The 20,916-nt window shown below is 38.7% G+C and overlaps 1 protein-coding gene across 1 annotated transcript in view; it reads right to left on the bottom strand.

Annotated features, from left to right (window-relative positions):
• Window positions 1–20,916, bottom strand: part of GUCY1A2 (guanylate cyclase 1 soluble subunit alpha 2) — a 173,746-nt gene that overhangs the window by 137,713 nt on the left and 15,117 nt on the right. Inside the window, exons 2-4 of the mRNA XM_080593301.1 lie at window positions 19,409–19,470; window positions 15,785–15,906; window positions 413–1,131 (exon numbers count right to left, since the gene is read on the bottom strand). Coding sequence (XP_080449427.1) covers window positions 413–1,131; window positions 15,785–15,906; window positions 19,409–19,470 — 903 coding nt within the window. The remainder of the gene's footprint in view (window positions 1–412; window positions 1,132–15,784; window positions 15,907–19,408; window positions 19,471–20,916) is intronic.

Genomic DNA, 20,916 nt, shown 5'->3' with positions numbered 1-20,916 from the left:
GATATAATAAAGTAGCAGTGTGAACCCTGCAGCTAGAGTCTTTCAGAAAATGTAGTGAAAGCTATTCCCCAGCAAATGGCTTAATAACTATTATTGTTATCATAATATAGCTGGAGTGGATTAGATATGGGCATTTTGTAAAATTCCTCACCCTTTTGATTTAAACTGTACCATGTAAGTCCACAAAACAGAGTTTTCTGAATGGCAATGTCATGATTTGATACAACTTCATAGGCAAAGCTTATAAATAATTTAGGAAAATATTCACTCTGCTGGGGAATACCACTTAGCCCTGTTTGGAAAGCATAAGTGAGCTTTCCAGAGTACACAGTACTTGAGCTGCTTCTCTCTGAACAAATAACCTCTCCCTTCACACACATATACACATGCCCTTCCAAATTAATGTTCTTACCTTGTCTTTACTTTCAGAGCCAGAATCCTCAAGTTTGGTCCGAATGACAAAGGGAGTAGATAATCTGAGGAGGACTCGTTCAAATGTGGCACTGATCTTAGGAGAAACTATGTCGAAGCAGTCCTGGAATTTCAGAGTTTTATGAGTGTCACATCTGAGCTGCTTCCTTAGACCTTCTCCAAGCTGAAGAACAAGCATGTTTGGATCAAACATCAGGTGAAAGGGGAATGCTCTGCAGAAGGTGCTGATACTAATCCTCAGGTCTAAGGGGGACTGGGAAGTTCCTGGTGGAAGTGCTTTTGTGATATTTGCATTTTCACGTTCTTTGATAAGGAAAGTCAAACAGCTGCAATTACCTGGGTTTGTCCCCTCTGAACATAGCTTGTCATTAGTGACCTGTTCTACTTCCACTTCCAAGCGGTAAATCTTCTTTGCTGCTGCCTTTATCATTCCCATCATTGCAAACCCCACAATTTGATGTGGGTGAAAGTAATGAAGCATGAGATTGCCATCAGGGAGCTCTTTGCATAGGAAAGAAGGGGATTCCAGGGTGGCCTGTCTTCCAAATGAAGTTCTAATGTGCTCCAGCAAAGCATCAAAGCCATTGAAGAAGTCTTGAAGGGTCCCACCTACTGCTCGAAGAACTCTCTCATTCTCATCAAAGCAGACATTGAAGAATTCCTCCCCGAATTTTTCTTGCATTTCCTCAAACTTCAAACCTATAGGAAAATGAAATACTCATGTCAACAGCATAATATTGTTACCATGTCACATCTTCCCTTTGCTGTCATTTTGCCCAGTATTTTTCCAAGTCATTGAAAATGGCTTTTCCACTGGATATTTGCCTACTCTGTTTTCTGCAGTGGCTAAGAAAAACCCATGAGTGCCTGAAACACACTGCTTCATTCTAGCAGCCTTATTTTCCTGCCATTTTAATTCCTGTGGTTTCAGCTCCCTGTCCCAGCCAGCTATATGTGAGGTTTTACTTTTATCTGTCTCCTCTTCCGTGATGAAAACCAGAATGTAGTATAATTTCCCTAATTTTTCCATGTCACAAGCAGTCTATTGTCTGAATGTACCCAGCCAAGGGTGAATAGCTGCCATGGCTGACTTAGATATGGATGAGGCTTCTGCTTTTACAGCCTCTTTCATCACTGCCTCTGAAAGACATCTAGCTCTTACCAGCTTGAAAAAGAAGCTGCTGGGACTCAGGCCTTTGGTTTTCAATCAAAAGTGCAAAGTCAGGCCTTTGGCTTTCAATAAGTAGCGTAAAGCTGTACAATTCATTCACACTTTTGTAGCTGTTTTTTGTTGGTTTTGTTGTTGTTTTCTGCAGACAAAATACTTTTCTCATTATAGGTACTGGGCGCTGGCAGAAGATACAAAGGAATAATTACTTCTTTTTTGTTGCCTAAAAATGAGAGCAAAGCCTTTCTATTTTAGGCACCTACATCCATCAGCCTTCTGAAAAATCCCTGCCCCTTGGAGCTTTCTAAATTGCTATTAGATGGGACAGACCTGTGATAGCTCTAAATGTCACTTCAAGTCTCCATCAGAGAAATTCAAAAGGGTTTGATTTACAGTGGTGATAAGGCTGGTGTTGCACAAGGAGGGGGGAAATATCTGTAATTGAAGTCTCTGGATCTAAATGTGTATCAAATGCTACTCCAGTTTGTTATCTACATTTTTAAAGATAAACTAGAAAAAAAAATAATTTTGAGATGGTTATTAAACATTTTTCTCAGTCTTATTTTAGAAAGGATATGCTATGTTAAGTCTCATCTGATACAATCCCTATATCAAATAACAGAGTTACAAAATTCATCAGGTATGTTTGTGTTGTACTAAGCTGTGATAGAAGAAAAAGAAGTATGAATCAACTGCATGTGAATTACAAATATTCAACAAGAGATAAATAATACAGTTCCTCCAGTGTATTGAAATCTATTTTTCAATGTAGTGTACAAGTCAAACACCTTAAAATCAATCCTAAATTCTAACAGAAATGAAGAGTAATTATTTATCTCCAAAGGGCACAGTAGGACCTTTATTTTAATATGTATTCAGCATGCTTCATAACATCGATAAGATCCCAGTGGATCACCAAACTTATCACTTTTTAGATTGCTTGTAGACTTTGCAATTTGGAAGAACAGTGTAATGAGTGACTTTCATGCCCAAGAGGTATAACGGGGGGACAGAAGAAGTCATTCATCTGTTGTTTGCAGACAATAACCTTTGATCAACTCAAGGCAGTGTCTGAACTGCCTATACACATAGGCATAGTTATAACAATCAATATTTGCGAGGGATTTGAGCGTTCCATGGCTTTGCAAACAATCTGCAATGACAGTTTTGTTTGGACCTTCAACATGATTGATAGCAGACTAAAATTCATAAAATTACATATATAAATAGGACAACATGACAGCATGACAAAGCATATTTTATAAAAGAAGTAATAGCAATAATTTGGGAAAGTTCATCTGAATGCCATTACTCATAATCAAATTTGGTCACTAAACTAAGTTATTACAATAATATTCCCAGGATCTTTTATGACCACAGATGGTCAAATCTGCAGCTAAGCCAAAAGAAAGTACCTCTGGTACACAATGCCCCCCTAATATCCTGACTCAGAGGACAGCGTGCCAACTTCTGATTCATTATCACTACGTCTGCATAACAGTAGTGTAACATCTTCCTTAAAAATGCTCACTATAACCCAAAAGGAATTAAATTCTAACCCATACCAATAACATTGTCATCACTGAATATTAATAACAAGGAATAAAAATGTTCATACGTATACACAAACTCATATACATACTGTTAAATCTTACTGTTCTGTAGAGTGAACTGAATAGCTTTAGAAGTATGTGTGTAAAAGTGAACAGTCACAAGACTTCAGCAGGGGCACCCAAGGCTTTAAGACTGCTGAGGCCCCAAAAGTATGGGAACATACCTATGTAACATGCCAGATCAATAGTGTAGGTGGAGCTGTCTTTCAAGTATAACATTACGATAAAATCGTAACTTGCCCGGGCACCATTGACTGAAAATAGGGTATGCAGAACCGATCACTTGATACCCTGCAGTTCACTGCTACGCATGTAAACCTTGTCTTACTATCATTGAATGGAGTTGTATCTTAGTATTTAGCCTAAGATTTTGTTGATTGTCTTAGACTGGTCTTGTTGTCTGCCCTGGAGGACTGGCTGTTCAATCTGGACGTAACATACTGACTCCAAGCAACATGAATTATCCTATGTCAATGACCTGGCTCGAGGACGTGCCACTACTTTTAAAAACATTTTAGCTCTGAATTCAGTTACACACAGTACCAGCAGAAAATTAGATTAGCTCAGAATAAAAAAATGGATATGCCCAAGCCAGACGAAACTGCTGGTCTGTCTTAGCCAGGAATTTTATCTCTAATAATAGACACTATGAAACACTGAGAAGATTAAACAAAGTCAAACCACCTTCTAAAACAAACAAGTATAACCTACCAATTGGGGAAGTTTCTCCCTAAGCCTCTCCAATTGGAGGTAAATTTTTGCCTGAAGCATGATGATTTTTTTAAAATCAAAACCTTTGTTTAAATTCCTATTATACAAGAAAACACAAACTATTTTTTTTCTGTTTGCTCTTGGTTTCAGTGTTGTGCTTGTATGAAGTTGCACTAAATACTTTATCTGTATTTTCAGTGAAGCAATCGTGACTCTCCTATTGAAAAAAATGATGAATAGAAGCACAGACATACCTTACATAAAACATTAACTCTAGATATCTTTCATCATAACTTTTTATTTGGTACAATAAAAATGATCCCAATCTTTTGAGTATCTTCTGTGTATTTTCCCCCTCCCCCCTTTCTCTGTACTGACTGGATGGGCTTAGCTACAAGAAACGATAGAAACGATCATCATTACGAAGACAGAAAACGTCAGAGTACACCAGGCTGCTATGCAGCTGCTCAGAAATATTGTCCAGCAGTGCCTGGTATCAGATGCTACAGAAAAAAAAAAAAGTGAAACCTGCTGAAAGATCATGAACAAACATGTTTTTGAGGAAGCTTCTCCCTTCCTGTTACAGTAAATATTTGTCTTAGTGAAAAGGAGGGAGCTACTAGGTCAAGAGATAATTTTATCTGTTATAGAAGATCCCGCTTTTTAAGAAAAATCCACAGAATTCATTGTCTCTACAGTGCATGCTTTACTATGTTTGGAGACTTCTGTAAGCTAATTGTGATCTTTAAAAATTAAATCATTAAAAAATGAATCATACATTCAGTATGATTTCCATTTCCAACATATTCAGTATTTCCTGATTTTTTTCTTTTATTTTAAGAAAAGACAAATAAAATTTTCAAAATAATCTTCTTTATAACCTTCAAGTTATCCATCTGCATAAAGTCTAATCTTTTTACCCTTCTCACACGATATTCTTTCTGTGTATCTTCATTTTGTTTTCATTTAAAGTTTGCAGGTGGGTGATTCACATTGAAGATGGCCCTGTAAATGTGAGTCAACTTTCCATTCATCAAAATGGAAAGTATTTTTCAGTATGATTTACTATCCCTTTCTGAAAAGCTAGTATTTTCATTCTTTCTTTTTCACTCTGGCGTTCTAATTAAATATATATATATTCAGCTACCCAGAAAAAAATATATTTGTTTGAGATTTGTGTGTGTGCCCAGCACTTCCAATTACAGAGGCCACTGCACTTCTATATTGCCTTGTGGGTGGCCCCCATCAACACAGATAGGGCTTCCTAAGGGGTGCAAGCCTGCAATCATTAAGTAAGCAAAAAAAAAAATATATAAAATAAAATAAAATAAAATAAAATAAAATAAAATAAAATAAAATAAAATAAAATAAAATAAAATAAAATAAAATAAAATAAAATAAATAAAATAAAAGTCTCTTTTATTTTCACCAAGACACTTAACAGTAGTGATACAAAATAAACCAAAATTCATCCCATTACTCTCTTCTGTTTCCCAGCTGAAGCCATGTGGTCTTATGTTGAGCTTCTGCTATTTACCAGCCTTGTACTGGTATACTCAATGAAATTCTAAGAATTCTTCAGTCTAATTTACTTTCCTCTTTGAAAGTGATCTACTGTGTTCCTACCACTTAAACCACTTCTACAAGAGGACAAATCATATTCTGAACTTTAATACTTTTTTTTTCCATAGCAGTTTCTTTTTTGTTGCTTTCTCTTAAAATGCCATTTTTTACTCTAGCCCATAGTGGAGAGAAATTAAATATACACTTTTTAGAAGGAAATTAAAAGGCAAAGCAACTTTAGAATGAAGGCACTGCTATGGTCCCCTATTACAAACTATTTTTAAACCCATGATAAAAGTTCTAAAAGTCTGTTGTTATCCTTTGAAAATGTGTCTCAAAGATGGTTTATTAGACGATCTTTAAGGTCCCTGCCAATCCAAACCATTCTATGATTCTACAGATCTATGACGCTTAGAGAAAAGATCTTATAGTTGTGAGCCAGATCAAAAATGACCAAAGTCTTTAAGCATAGGATCAAAGCAGAAATTAAGTATTCCACTGAACTGGAGCAAAAATAGATGACTTCATCCCAGAGTACCATGCTAGTAAAAGGTCCTTCTTCATTTTCTTTTCAGTAGTTCCTGTAAACTGTGAACTCACAACAAGGAACTAATGCCAAGGAACTAATGTAGTATATCTAAGCAATTTGTACATTACTGTCTGGAGAAATTAGATAGAAATCTGTTCCCATAAAGGAAATCACAAATCATAGTCTCTTCAGAAACTAATAGAAGATGAATGATGTGATAAAAATGTCAAAGTAATCAATTCCATTGCAGTCCACACAGAAGCAATTACAAGACATCCAACTATTCCTTAAGGTAAATCATGAAGACAATGGTTGTGAAGTGGACAGCATCTGAAAGCTTTGGCATAGAATAATACCCTTTTCCTGGGATACCCATTAAGAATATATAAATGTCAAATATTAAGGGGATAGAACAATTCAAAGTGCAAGTCCGGAACTCATACTGTGGACAAAAGCAGAATCTGCCACCTTTAATTGTAGAAAAAAAAAAAAAATCTTTAATGTTTTTGGATTAGCAGATTTTTGGCATGAATATAATCTTTTTTTTAAACAGTCTTTTGGACAGAAAGCCAGGTGGCAGTTTAGGATTCCAAGGCATAATTTAAAGACAGTAGGAAAAGCAGCATTTATTTTCTCAATAAAAAAGGCTTTGATGTGTACAGGCTAATGCTGAAGGTACATTAGATGGATCATTTGGCTTGTAAGTGAGCCTAGTACCAGTATGTAATTACTGTAGAAAGGGCTTTGATCTTACTTGATTATCATGATGAATTTATATCATTCTAGGAAGCCAGACAGTATTTTTCATACTGCCGTTTTAGTGCTTTTATATAAACACAATAGCATCATCTTATGCCTTTACATATGCCTTTGACACAACTGTAAAATTTGTACTACACTTCTCTTACAACACCATACAGAGCCCACATATCTTACATTTCATAAAATAAAAATGAGAATTATTGTGAAAAAATATTCTTCACACTTATAATACTTGCTTAATCCAATTTTTAATGAGGCGTTTTCTTTCTTTGTTAAAGTCAGGTTCTTCTCTAATAAATTATGCTTAGAAATATCATTATAATTACCACCTCTCGGTGACATCCTAATCACCTGTACTCAGGCTATGCGTAAAAGATTCTGCTCCAAACTACTGACACAAGAAGCTCAGCTGAGCTAAAAAGAACAGGCAATGTTGTTTTGTGGGTTTTTTTTCCACCATCCAGCACTTTCAGTAGCAGCCGGTTCTGCAGGCAAAAGCAAGCTGTCTGAAGCAAGACAATCATCATTTGATACCCCCCATCTCGAACTGGAAACTTCACTACTTCGATTTGCACACAGTATATCTAAAGAAAATTGCAGTCGGTATGTTGATGATTCCTAAAAGTAAGGCATTTTGTTTCATGTTAACTCTAGAGATCAAATAGCAATAAAAAAAGGAGTTTTAAATTTGCTTTTGCATTAAGTATATATGTCACTGAATCCACATAGGGAGCAGAACTTCATTTCTTGGAAAGAATAAAATTGCCATGAAATCTAAAAACATTTCCTGTGAAATGCAAAATTGTTTTTCATAGTTATTCACATATATAAAGGGATCAATTCAGCTGATTAAATATATAAATCCAGTGCTACTTGAGACTTCATAAGGCATCCAAGACATCTACAAAAGGACTGATAGATAGTTACTTCTGCCAGGATATAGGACTTAAATAAGACCTGCACATTTTTGAGGGCTTGACAGAGGCCACACCAGGTACCCCACAGCAGCTAAAATAACGGCAAACTCCTACAGTTAGTCAATGAGACATGCCCAAAATGTCCTCTACTTTATAAATAGACTTCTACAAGATATTAATGTACATCATATCTTGAAACTGCTCACTATCTACTGGTAGTTCATCTGCTTTGTAACAATAAATAGTTCTGGTTTGAGAGTGGGAAGTCTAAGGCCATTTGACATAAATATTTGTTCTTTCCTAATTTAGATGTATTCATCTCAGTTTTAAAATCACATAAATTATGTGATTTTTGTTTAGACTACTTTTCTACTGACAGTGACATCTGCTAAATAATAGCAGCCCTGTGTGTATAGCTTAGTTCCCCCCCCAAGGATGGAGTTCCAAGTATTATTAAAATCCATTAGTGTTGCCAGTCCTCTGGGCCATGTAAAGTTTCCTTTTACACCATTTGTAAACCAACCACTTTAATTATAAATAAGGCTGTGTATCCTAAATTAGTTGCATTCTAATGACTATCTGCACTTCTTAGTTGAAAGGAAATGGAAACTGATACTAATTTATGTACCTTAAATATATAAGCATTTACAGTTTTCAGGCACCTGCTGAGCAGTCACTGTGCCAAACCCTTCTCCATCGTGCAATCCCAGACAGGAGCACAGACTGGGAGAACTCATTGAGAGCAGCCCCGCAGAGAAGGACTTGGGGGTTCTGGTGGACGAAAGGCTCTACAGGAGCCAGCAGTATGCACTTGCAGCCCAGAAGGCCAACACCGTCCTGGGCTGCACCAACAGAGGGGTGGGCAGCAGGTGGAGGGAGGGGATTGTCCCCCTCTGCTCTGCCCTTGTGAGGCCCCACTTGGAGTGCTGTGTCCAGGTTTGGGGCCCCCAGCACAAGAAAGATGTGGGGCTGTTAGAGCAAGTCTAGAGGAGGGCCGTGAAGATGACCAGAGGGCTGGAGCACCTCTCCTGTGAAGAAAGGCTGAGAGAGATGGGGCTGTTCAGCCTGGAGAAGAGAGGCTCCGGGGAGACCTCGTTGCAGCCTTTCGTTACTTAAAGGGGACTTATAAAAAAGATGGAGAGCAACTCTTTGCTTGGGCAGACTAATGACAGGAATGGTTTCAAACTAAAAGAGGGGAGATTTAGATTAGAAAGAAAGAAATTCTTCACTGTGAGGGTGGTGAGGCCCTGGCACAGGCTGCCCAGAGAAGCTGTGGATGCCCCATCCCTGGAGGTGTTCAAGGCCACATTGGAAGGGGCTTTGAGCAACCTGGTCTGGTGGGGGGTGTCCCTGCCAATTGCAGGGGGGTGGGAATTAGATAATTTTTAAGGTCCCTTCCAACCCAAACCATTCTGTGATTCTATGATTCTATTATCTTTTCCAGTTACATCATCTGGTCTAATCTCACTGTAGGCTGAGATCTGCCCCAGCATCTCCTTTTCAATGTATTTCTTTTCTCCTCAAATGTATCATTTCTCAGCAATGACAAACCATTATTATTAGTTACCAGAAAGATCTAAAATTTATTTCTTTGTAACAAGAAAATATGGGTAAAAGCTGAAACTTTCTTAGTTTCAGATACAAAGTTCTTCAATTTTGACAAATTGAACAAAAGAACAAAAGACTTTTATAGAATTATGTCCTTTGCACTAAGGAACAGACCTGCCAGATGTATTTAGGGATGAAGTGATTCACTCATTATAAAGCTGCCTACGGCACCTATCTTCTTTGGTGGTGACATGCAAATTTCACCCAGAGAAAGAGCTCTCTAAACCCCTGCACCAACAACAGATTCCACCTCTTCATCGTCTTGGGGCTGAATGATTTATCTCCCTGATGGGACAGGGCTCTGGGGTAGGATTTTGCATACATCACTGGGACATCTGTGAATCCTTGCCTCCATGGCATGTCATACTCCAAATGGAAGATGCCCAAAAAGATATTCACTTAGAAATGACAGAGGAGCCAAGTCTTCACACCACTCTCAGGAGCAAAACCAAGAGGAAGAGCATTATAATTAACCTATAAGTTAAAAATGTCTAACAGGAAAAAATTTTGCTATACATTTAAGTCTACGCATGGAGCTGACTTAGCTGTCATTGATTTACGCTGTGCATTTTTTAAGGAAAATTAGGTTATTCTTCTAAGAGTTTAGAAGCTAATTTTTTATAATAGATGAAAAAGAATTGTTTTGCATAAATTAATATATTGAATAAAAGAAAAGGAAGACAATGTTTTTCTGTATCTTAACCAATTAAAAGGTGGATAGGTGCAATTATTTCTCCAGGCCTCCTTGTTGAAACAACTATCTGATACTAGTGCATTTTTAACTTCAGGCTGTGTGCCCAAGGTGTTGCAAAAGTGTTAATTATGCAGTATATATAGCACAGTGCTGCAGTACATACAATGTAGATACTGTACTCTAAGATGCAAATAGACTTTAAAGACAATATTTCTTCCGTGTCATTAAGGACTGGGTATGAACGTCTACTTCCACTTTGTAAACTTTGCACAAGATGGCAAATTTTTATAGATATTTATGCATTTAGGTTACTTTCTATTAGCTTTAATATCAAAAGTTATGACAGATTATACAGTTCCTGCAAAGAGGCTCCAAAGGAAATACTGGTGGTATTTAAAGGAAAACAGGTAAGTCCCTCCATGAAACTCCCCTTCGCTTTGTGAAGGCTTGAAATAAGAGTGTAGTTCATGTCCACAAAGACTGCATTAATTGCATGCAGTGTTTGCAAAGGGTGCTTCAGAGATGTGAGGTGGAGGCTGTTGTATCTAGTTTGTGCAATTGGGATGTTCAATAATATTGTGATATATCAGAACTACACAATGGTGATGAAAAATGAAAAAAATGGGCGTTTTTCTTTTGCTTCACAAAGCTCTGTAACACATACTTGCTTAGAATACCTGTCCAACAGATAAGCAGAAGACAGGTCAGGAAGGATTTATATCACAACAAAAATTCCCTACATAAATTCTAAAGTAGGAATTATACAGACTAACTACTAAAAACATTTTCATCCTTATTTTCCTGTATCCAAAGTTTCAATCTGCAGCTCCATGAAAGTCCTCTGCTGTTCTCTGACTAGCTGCAATAAGTCCAAATGCATGCTGCAATCTCACTTGAAATAAAATTATTTTAAATTATGGGGAGAAAAGCAGTCCCAAACAAGATTTGGCCATCATTGCTCAAAATGCTGAATGTACAAATGGTATGAAAACATCTTTGCTTTGAGAATGTTAAAATCTAACCAGCACTGACAAATGGCTTAAAGGATTAAAAAGAAATTGTTATCTCCACTATACAGATGGGAAATTGAGGCACAGAAAGAATAAAAACTTGCCTAAGGTCAAACAAGAAATCTCTTTGGATACACTCTTTCTCTCTAACGTACCTCAGTGTAAATTTATAGTCACTTAATATAGAAATGCAGTAGTCATCCAGATAATATACTTCATCATAGGAATCTTTTTCTTATCATTATTTCTGAAGTAAGTTCAGACTAACAGCACAAATCTGCTCGGAACAGCGTACAGCTAGCCTGCTAAAGGCATTATCTGAGTCAACGGGATAAAACATACCAGCATTTATTCTTTGAAATATTCTATTTCAAACTAGAAACTTTATAATGGCCCCCTTTAAAGACTAGGATTTCTCTTCTCTTTTTGCCCAGCTTCCAACATATTGATATTTGTTTTTCCTTTGGATTATATGCTTATGGAGGACACTGAAAAAACTACACATGCACCAATTAATTAAAGCAGAGCTTGTCATAAAGCTGTCTGGACTATTTTGAAAAGGATACAGAATTAAATATTCCAGCCATGGAAGCTGTCACCACAAAGGAAAGCTGTGTCATTGATCTGATATCAAACATGGTTTACAGTTTTTGAGCATGATGGACTTGGCTCCCTTAATTACAGTGGATTAAAGCAGAAAGACTTCTATTGATGTCTATGGACTTGTAGCAGGAATAACTTACCAAGGAGACAAGAAGAATCAGGCTCATCCACTGCAGGAAGATAGTGTCACACTTTAGTGGTGACTTGACAGGAGAAAAATTCCAGTATTCATGCATGATAAACCACACACATCACGCTGAGTGTACAGCATGCAGTCAGTACTGTGCTGTGAGCAGTGTAAGCACCAGGACCATGGTGCGAAGCATCTGCTCGCAGTCTTCCAGGCTTACTAATGACTTCAGCCTTCACTGTCTTCTGATGAATAAGGAATGCTAAATGACTATTTTAGAAGCAGTTAGAGGGTCAGGAGAGGTGATTCATGTTGACATTATCTAAGGCAAGAGATCATGAGGTTGCTGCCAAGCACCTTTAAGAAAACACTTCCTTGCTGCCCTAGACAGCAAATCCCTGTTACCACTCATATTAATAAATCGAAAGCCAGATTTGGTTCAACAGATTCACTAGCCGTTGTCACAGTCAGATTCATTCTTGTCTCCAGTCTCAGGAATGCCAGTTGCTCCAATTTCACATCTATGTGGTTACGTTCTTCTTACATAGAAAAATCTCTTACTAATCCTTATTCAACCAGAAAAATAACTGTGCGTGTGAGAATTAATTATGCAGCCTCCATTAACTATTTACTGTTGTGATAGGAGCTAACAATTAAAATGAGGAAGCTGGTTTTACTGCTCATTTCCGTATGTTCTTGTACCATATAAAGGAGAAGGAAAGTATTGCTTTTAAATTATGTTAGTGCTTTGCTCACAGAGGTTTTTTTATTTTTTATTTTTTAGTATGATCTCAAATTTGGTCTTTAAAATGTGAGGTTTTCCAAGAGTAAATCTCTATGAACTTATTTTCAACAAAATCAATTTTAATAATTCCCCAAGACAGTAATGCCTAGTTGCTACTCCGACACTGTGATTCAAACAGTCTGTTCTGTCCCTGACATGCACAGACTGTGAGAAAACCACTGAAAAACCAGGCTGAACATCACTCAGTGATGCTAAGGGACCACAACTAACATACTGATTTAAAAGCATTCTAAAGACAAAAATATATTCATAACTGTTTTTAGAACACTATTTTGCTTCACGGTGATGTGAGTACTGAATATCTAATTTGTCGGGTTTTATCAATAACATTAATACATAAATGGTGTTACGAAGTCATTATTTTGTATTAGTCCTGCCTTATCACTCACAGCGCTCGTTTCCGAGAGTTAGCTTTCAGTTATTAAAAAATGCAAACAAAATATTCTATAACTAATACTGGATATATTTACAATTTAATGTGTTCTTAATTCTCTCAGTGACCCAAAAGTGGAAAGTGCCAAGCACAGCCTCTTCCCGTGGCTTTGATCAGCAGCAAAAGGCACTCAGAACCTCCCTGACAGTCCTTAGCATCTTGCAGGATAAGGCAATTGACAAAGGAAAAAGCACTTTGACTGACAGGAAAGCAGAGTCATCTCTAAACTAGAATATGTTAGGTGTTTCACAGAGTGTACCAAGTCTGATTAACAGTTTCAGACAGAAAAGATAGACATGCAAGTCATATACAAATACAAAATCCAGAAGGATTTTTTTGTCAGTAGTACATGGTGGTCCAGACTTTCTGTGGGCAGAATATGACCCACAGTATTCACCTGACAACGAAGGTATATCACATCTTTAATTATCATACAAGCTCAGACTTCAGTCCTGTGCATCACCGAAGAAAGACTCTCCAGCTGCACAATGCCATAAAAATTCTGCAGGTTTATCCTGTATATTACCAGGTCAGAGGAATCCTACAATGAACCAAAATGTCATCTTTTGCACCTTCCACCCTAATTTCAGCAGCTTGCTGAGGCCTCCAATGAAAAAGGAAATAGAGTTTAGACATTATAAGTACAGTCCCAAGTGTTCTGAGTGCTATATAAAAGTTCAGAAAAAAAGCCCAGTAGTCCATTAGCAAAAATGTCATCATGGTATCACCAGCTGCTTCCTGTTAGCTGTGTGTTGGGCCAGAATCAGAAAAGTTTTCAACGTGGGAGAGATCCCAGAAGTTGCCAGGTCATTCAGACCAGGTTGCTCAGGGCTTCACCCAGTTGTGGTTAAAAATCTCCAAGGGCAGAGACTGCACAATCTCTCTGGGCAACCTGTGCCACTCCCTGACGGTCCTCATGGGGAAGAATAATCAGCCTGTCCATCTCCAGTTTTAATTTAGGCCATTGTCTCTCACTCTGCACCACTGTGAAGACCCTGACTGTTTCCCCCACAACCTTGTAGGCTACAGAGGTTTCAAACACCATCTCTGCTCCAGGCTGACCAAGCCCAGCTCCCCCAGCCTCACAGGGTAGGTGCTCCATGCTCCACCATCTCAAGGGCCTCAACTGAACTCCCTCAGCTTATTAACTTACCTATGTTTATGGGCTCCCAGATTTTGTAATGCAGATGTGGTCTAACATGTTCTGAGTAGAGGGGGGCAAGCACTCATCTCAATCTGTATCTCTGCCCCTGTTCACATAGCCTAGGCTGCCATTGACCATCATTGCTGCCAGGACTCACTGCTGCACTTACTATCAGGACTCACTTGCTGCCCATCAGGACCCCCAGGGCCTTGTTTGCGGAGAAGGATCATCAACAACTCTCCATTTCAGACTCCCATGAAAGCAGTGGATGACAAATGACACTAGACAGCAGTGGGCACAGACAGCTACAACAGCTCAGCCACTGTGTTGCAAATGGGTGAGCTACTTGACCTCCAGACTGAGCCCAAACACTCATAATGCTGATAAACTGACATCAACCAACAACATGACCAAGATTGGTATTACTTTCTTGGTAGTAGATGGCATGTTTGTATATAATTCATATATAAGACCACTTCATGTCTTAAAACATAATGAAAATTTTATTGTCGACTGTTGCAGTCCTGGAAGTAGCGCTGTGTAACATTGGCTCTTCTACTTTGCAAATGACTATCACAAATAAATCAGGAATTTCTGCTTTCAAACAATTAACTTTAAAAACAGTTACTACTTTTCCTCCTTACAGATCCCTGTAAAATATAGATAAATGCCTAATGGTTAAAGCTTGAGCTGTAAAGTTTACTCTAAAACAAGGAAGATGGTCAGTTTCATAGAACTAAAACAGTTAAAACAACCCCAATCAAAATTTTAGTTCTCAGTGTTGAGCTCTGCTTTTTTTTTTTTTTTTTTTTTGTCTTTCTTGGTAGATTTGTATCAGCAACACAGGTCTGACTGAAAACCAGTAAAACTTAGTAACAACTAGGGAAGAAGAGTTATTTGGGTATATAATGTGTGAATGCAAATAGCCAGCCATTTAGTTTTGAGACCACAATTTGAAAAATTTTGTTTCATTAGCTCCTGTATATAACTCACCAGCACTGCTAAATGAAGCCTTGACACCTGACTGGAGCTATCAGCACAAAACAGGTGGCTCCCTGTGACACTACAGAGAGAAGCTAAGGCTTCCCAGGTAATTTTCAGGAGTTTGCTGTGTATTGTTGGTGCACCCTAGTAAGACAATTGCATTTCAGTGATGGATGACACCATCTTGACATGCAACATTTCTAAGTTTCTTGCAGCAAGCATTCTTCAGTGTGAATGTCAGTTTCCAAAATGTTTCATGTCATCCTGCTCTGTGTTTCTCAGGACCTCTACATATCAGGTCCATAGACCCTAAGAGCATCTGTTGTTCTTAAATCGCTGAATCATAAAACACTTTTTGAAATAATTCCAAGACCCAGGCCTGGACAGATGCAAATTCATTTCAGCTCAAACCCTTTGAAAACTCCCCAATCACTGACATCAACCTGAGTTGATGCATCTTCACTGAATGTACCTCCACTGAAAAATCAGTCTGTGTTGTCTCAAAGGTAGAAAATATGTGTTAAAAAGGAGACACGAGATATCAGTGCAATGATACGTAGCTGCGTACATCCTAAATTTCCTTTGTTAGAACTAAAATGCCTTGGTTCACTGCTGGTAATAAGATGGTCAGTATACCTTTCAGCTGAAGGTAACAAATTCCCTTGAAAAAATACATACCAAGTACATTAGCTGTACACTGGAGAATTCCTGAGACATCTTCAGCTTCTTCATTGCCAGAGCAGTCTGTATAGGAGCATCTGTTTGATATATTGTGGAAATTCTTCTCTGCATCCCTGTAACTACAGTAAAAAATAAAGAAGTTATGGCATCTCCTTACACAAACGCAAGATAGACAAATACCTTTCAGAAATGGTAGTAAATAATGCCTCTAGCCTCCCTTGTCTCTTCCTGCTTTCCCCCTCCATCACCCGCTTCATACGTATTCCCACACAGATGACACATTAGTAACCTGGGTACTAGTAACATTATACTAGAATCTGGAACATTATCTGCAATGAGAATAAATGCATTAAAAAAAAAAAAAAGTACCAAAGGATTCAGGCATGACGGAAGGGTATCAGGAATATCTGTCATACTTCATTCCCATTTGGATGCTGTAACAAAGTTTTACAGTAAGCTTCAAGTAGGATGTTTATGAGGCAATGGAGAGTATCTAATAAGAGGAAATCTTCCATGCCACATTATGTTAGCACTGCAAGTATAAAACCTAGCTTTCTCTGTGGATTATCTTCTGAAGAGATGAAGTTTGTGTTATAGCTTGTAAAAGAAAAAATAAAAAATCCCACAATTGCTGAAAGGTACAGAGTTGTGCTCAGACTGACAAGGAAGCAGCTGACATCTAAATTATTCTATTTGATTTAGCCTTGCCGCATTGGTTTTCCTTAATTCAACAGAAACAGAACAGAAGCTCAGACTATGTTTAATACAAAGCTTTATGCAGGTGATAACGAGGATGGAGGAGGAAACACAAGTGAAGAAAGTGTTACAACAGAGTGATAATGCACTTGGAAAAATGTATAATTGATTTTGCTCAATGCACAAAGATTTTTAATGAGTATTTTATTAACAGTTTTGTTATGCTTTCATACTTAGTTTACACTTCATAAATCATGAATAGCAGTTTTAAGGACTGGACTCCTCATCTGACTAACTTCTGAAAAAAACAAGTGCCTGTTTTGCCAGCACCCATGGAAAAGGCTAGAAAGAATTCAGACTGCACATCCGGTTACTCCAACAACAAACTGGTTTTCCACGTGGAGCAAGGTTAAAGGTTGCTGGTTCACACTGCAGTGACTACTCACCACTCAGTGGCCCCTGGTGACACCAGGCCACGTTGCAGGAAAAAGAAACTTTATCCTGCTTCAGAGGGACACCACATCCTGACCCACTGCCTGAGCTCAAAGCCAGAGCCCAAAGCCACAACCAAGCCACGTGGCCAGGCCTCCACAGCCAATAAATACCACAGGCTTCCTGGAATGGTACCACGGCCATAGCTCACCTCTGCTCTCGACTGGGACAGGAGATTTAATGAACATTTCATAGAATCATAGAACAGCTTGGGTTGGAAGGGGCCTTAAAGATCATCTCATTCTAAACTCCCTGCCATGGGCAGGGACACCTCCCACTACCCCAGGTTGCCCAAAACCCCATCCAGCCTGGCCTTGAACACTTCCAGGGATGGGGCATCCACAGCTTCTCTGGGCAGCATGTGCCAGGGCTTCACCACCCTGATCTCAGTCTGAGATGGTTCCAGGTGGTTCCAGCTGGCTCCAGCCAGCCCCAGCTGGCTCCAGCCACTCCACCCAGTTCCAGCCAGCCTCAGTGGCCCTGCCGCAGGGCATGGCTGGGTGCAGCAGCAATGCTGGTGGTGCCTCTGAGAATACGTGTCTAATAAAGGGCAAAAAACCACATGGAGGTGTGAGGGATGAGGCAAAAAAGTGTGAGAAACAACTGCATGAACAGCATGGGCAGTGAAGAAAGAGAGGAAGGAGGTGCTCCAGGCACCAGCACCGGTGTGTAGCTGCACACCCTGCAGCCAGGGGAAGACCCCATGCTGGCACAGATGGGTATGCCCTGAACAAACTGCAGCCATGGGCAGCTCATGGTGGAGCAGAGCAAAAGTGTGTGGAAAAAGGAGCAGCTGAGAGGTGCTATTGGGGCCTGACAGCTACCCCCACTCCCCTTCACCACATGGAGGGAGGAGGAAAAGCAGCTGGGGATGAAGGAGTGAAGTTGAGCCTGTGAAGGAGGGGCTGGGGGAAAGGTGGTTTAGTTTTGTCTTTGTTTCTCACCATCCTACTCTATTTTCACTCTCAATAAATTAAATTAATTTGCCCCAAGATGAGTCAGTTTGGCCCGTGGCAGTAACTGGGAAAGAATTTTGCTGTCTTTATCTTAACCCAGAAGCTTTTTTCATCTTATTTCCCCCCACTGCCCTGTTGAGGAGAGAGAGTTAGAGAGCAGCAGGGTGAGGCCTGCAGCCCCCCACAGTACGTATACGCAGTATGGATCTCCAGACAGGACAAATAGACGACATCAAGAGACAATTTTGACTTTCACTGACTGAGTTGTACTTAAAATTACATTGGCATTCAAAAACTTGAGTCAAAGTGTGCCATAAGTTACGGGAATTACAGGTTTCCGGAGTGTCCCATTTTTAAACTTTGTCCATTAAAATAAGGATATGTAAACCACATGTGGCCATAAATTAGAAGCTGCATTGTTTTTGCACATATGCTTTTTGCAAGGCACTGTTTCACCCACTGAAGTCTCCTAACATGAGACTTCAAGCAATTTTTTTAGGATCTGAACAAAGTGGCAGCCAAAAGTCTTCTCCCTTTGCCTGTCCTGTGGTCGACATCATAATTATCTGCCAAGATTGGCTCCCTCACTGCCCTCAGGTGCCAGCCAAATGTGCTAACATTGCAAATGTCATCTACCAAGCTAGGGCACCCTTTGAATTTTAACCAAACATTGAGAAACATGCAAGGACAATTTCCTCCAGTGCACTGAGCTTCAAAACAATGTCATAAATTCTGAAAAGACCCTGAGCGCTGCTTGAAAAAAAAATTCCCTTACATCTGTGTAATTAAATTCAGAGGACAGCATTCTTCATTTGTCACATGGCACCACCATTTAAGGGCTATAGACATGCAGCCTTTGTATTCTGACTCTGTTAGAAACATGAGCTGTCTGTGACAATAAAATACTTGTGCAGGTAAGAAAAAGCTTGAAAGGAGATTATTTTAATCACTCAGAGAACGGCTCAGGTTTTCATGATGATAATTGCTATCACTTTCCTTTTACTCCTCAGTCATCTCTTAATTTTCTTATTGAACTCTTAGTAGGTGGTTTTCTGCCCTGCTTCTGCAAAAAACCTGCAAGTATGGTATGCAATCTTACGCATGTATATAACAAGAAATGATGTAGGACTTTGCAAGACTGGGGCCTCAGGTCATAGCATAAATACATTTTCCAGAAATCTCATGTGGTTCTACAAAAAGCAAATTGGGGTAGATCCTATACTTTTATAAAAAGATTCCTTCATTCTCCTTATATAGGAAATGTCAATGTTAGAGGAGCAGTCATGCTGTGATGGGATTGAATGAAAGCAGGACTCAACAGCAGTTTATCACTAACATCTCTAATGTGTACTGCTACCCCAGAGCTTCCCTAAGAATTTGTGAGAAAAATTAAAAAGCTTGTCAGTCAAGGCCATAGCTTTGAAAGCATAAAGGAAAACACTCCATGCATCTTTCACTACCTCACATTAACACTTACCCAATAACTTGATGCTCAAAATACTGCAGTGTCCTTTGAAGAGTTTGCCGAATAGTCTGAGGCTATGGAAGAATAAAAAAAAAAAAAAAGTAAGATTATGGAAGTATAGCACAGTTTAATTAACAAATCTTCCAATACACTATTTTGCCCCAGTTTTACTCCTCAAATTATCTACCTGTCAGGTGCCAATCATGGCAATAGATAGGAAATATGACTTGTTCCTTGTATCTTACTTCACTATTTAAACATTTAAGTAAGAATGAATTTTACAATAAGACATAATTTATACTGCTAACAAGACTATTTGTGCATAACAAAGAAGCCACTTCACTAATAGCTCTCCCAAACTATCACCTACCAATTATCTCATTACTTTAAAATAATAAATTTAAAATAGTCTGCAAGAAAATGCTATCATTTTGTGCTGAAAGTATATCCAGGAAAAGCCATTTGGGTTTTTAAACTTTGTATGCTCACTAGAGCATTTTGCATTAAAGAAGATTATAAAGACATAATTTATTTTTGCTTGCTTTCCTGACAAGTTGTAACTCCCAAGTTATCTTTTAAATCATGAGGAAGCTCAAGTTCATCAAAAGAAAATCATGACATGCTTCAAGCATTTATACGCTGTTCCACTTTAACAGGTGTTCACCAAGCAATGTATGTGCATATCTGTGTTTATTTTCATTATTAATGCCACTACAGTATTCACCAAAATACATATGTTCATATATGTGTCTATTTTCCTTACTGCTACTGCTACTGCTACTAATACTGCTGCTACTGCCAGTGCTGCTGTTCCTATTTTTTTGAATTAATACGTGAGCAATCTTTGGGTAAATCAAGCAAATGTAAAATCCAAGTTATTCTCTTTGGAATGTTCCAAGTCACTTACAGAATCATGGAATCATAGACTATCCAGAGTTGGAAGGGCCGCACAAGGATCATCAAGTCCAACTCCTGGGTCCCCAAAGAACCACCCAAAAAATCAGACCGTGTGTCTGAGAGCATTGTCCAAACGCTTCTTGAACTCCAGCAGGCTCGGTGCCATGACCACTGCCCTGGGGAGCCTGTCCCAGTGCCCGACCACCCCCTCAGTGAAGAACCCTTTCCTGATATCCAGTCTGAACTGCCCCTGTTGCAGCTTCAAGACACTATGACAAAACATCCTTCTTTCAGAATGGCTAGCTTGTACTAAATCTGAAGTTTTTCACCTGTACATTCTGTCCTGGTGACAGAGATCAGACAAAGGTACCCAACTTGGATTTAAGTATCCTTTAAATATCCTTCCTTCTGTCTCAAAGGCACCCAGGGATATTCTGATCAGACTCAGCAGAAGCACCAGACACTCAAATTTTATAGACATTTAGTATTTCTCTACCTCTTGAAAAAGACATCTAATTATTTTGGAAAGTAATAGTTGAAGTGTCCCTTAATTTGAGCTCTTTCAGTCTTGAAAAACCACAATTTGAGGTGATTTCATTCAAACCAACATCAGCTTTGAAAGT

This window comes from Anser brachyrhynchus, assembly GCF_964034855.1.
Source record: "Anser brachyrhynchus genome assembly, chromosome: 1".
Classification (NCBI taxonomy): domain Eukaryota; kingdom Metazoa; phylum Chordata; class Aves; order Anseriformes; family Anatidae; genus Anser; species Anser brachyrhynchus.
The sequence above is the reverse complement of the archived record's forward strand: the minus strand, read 5'-3'. Positions and strand labels throughout refer to the sequence as shown.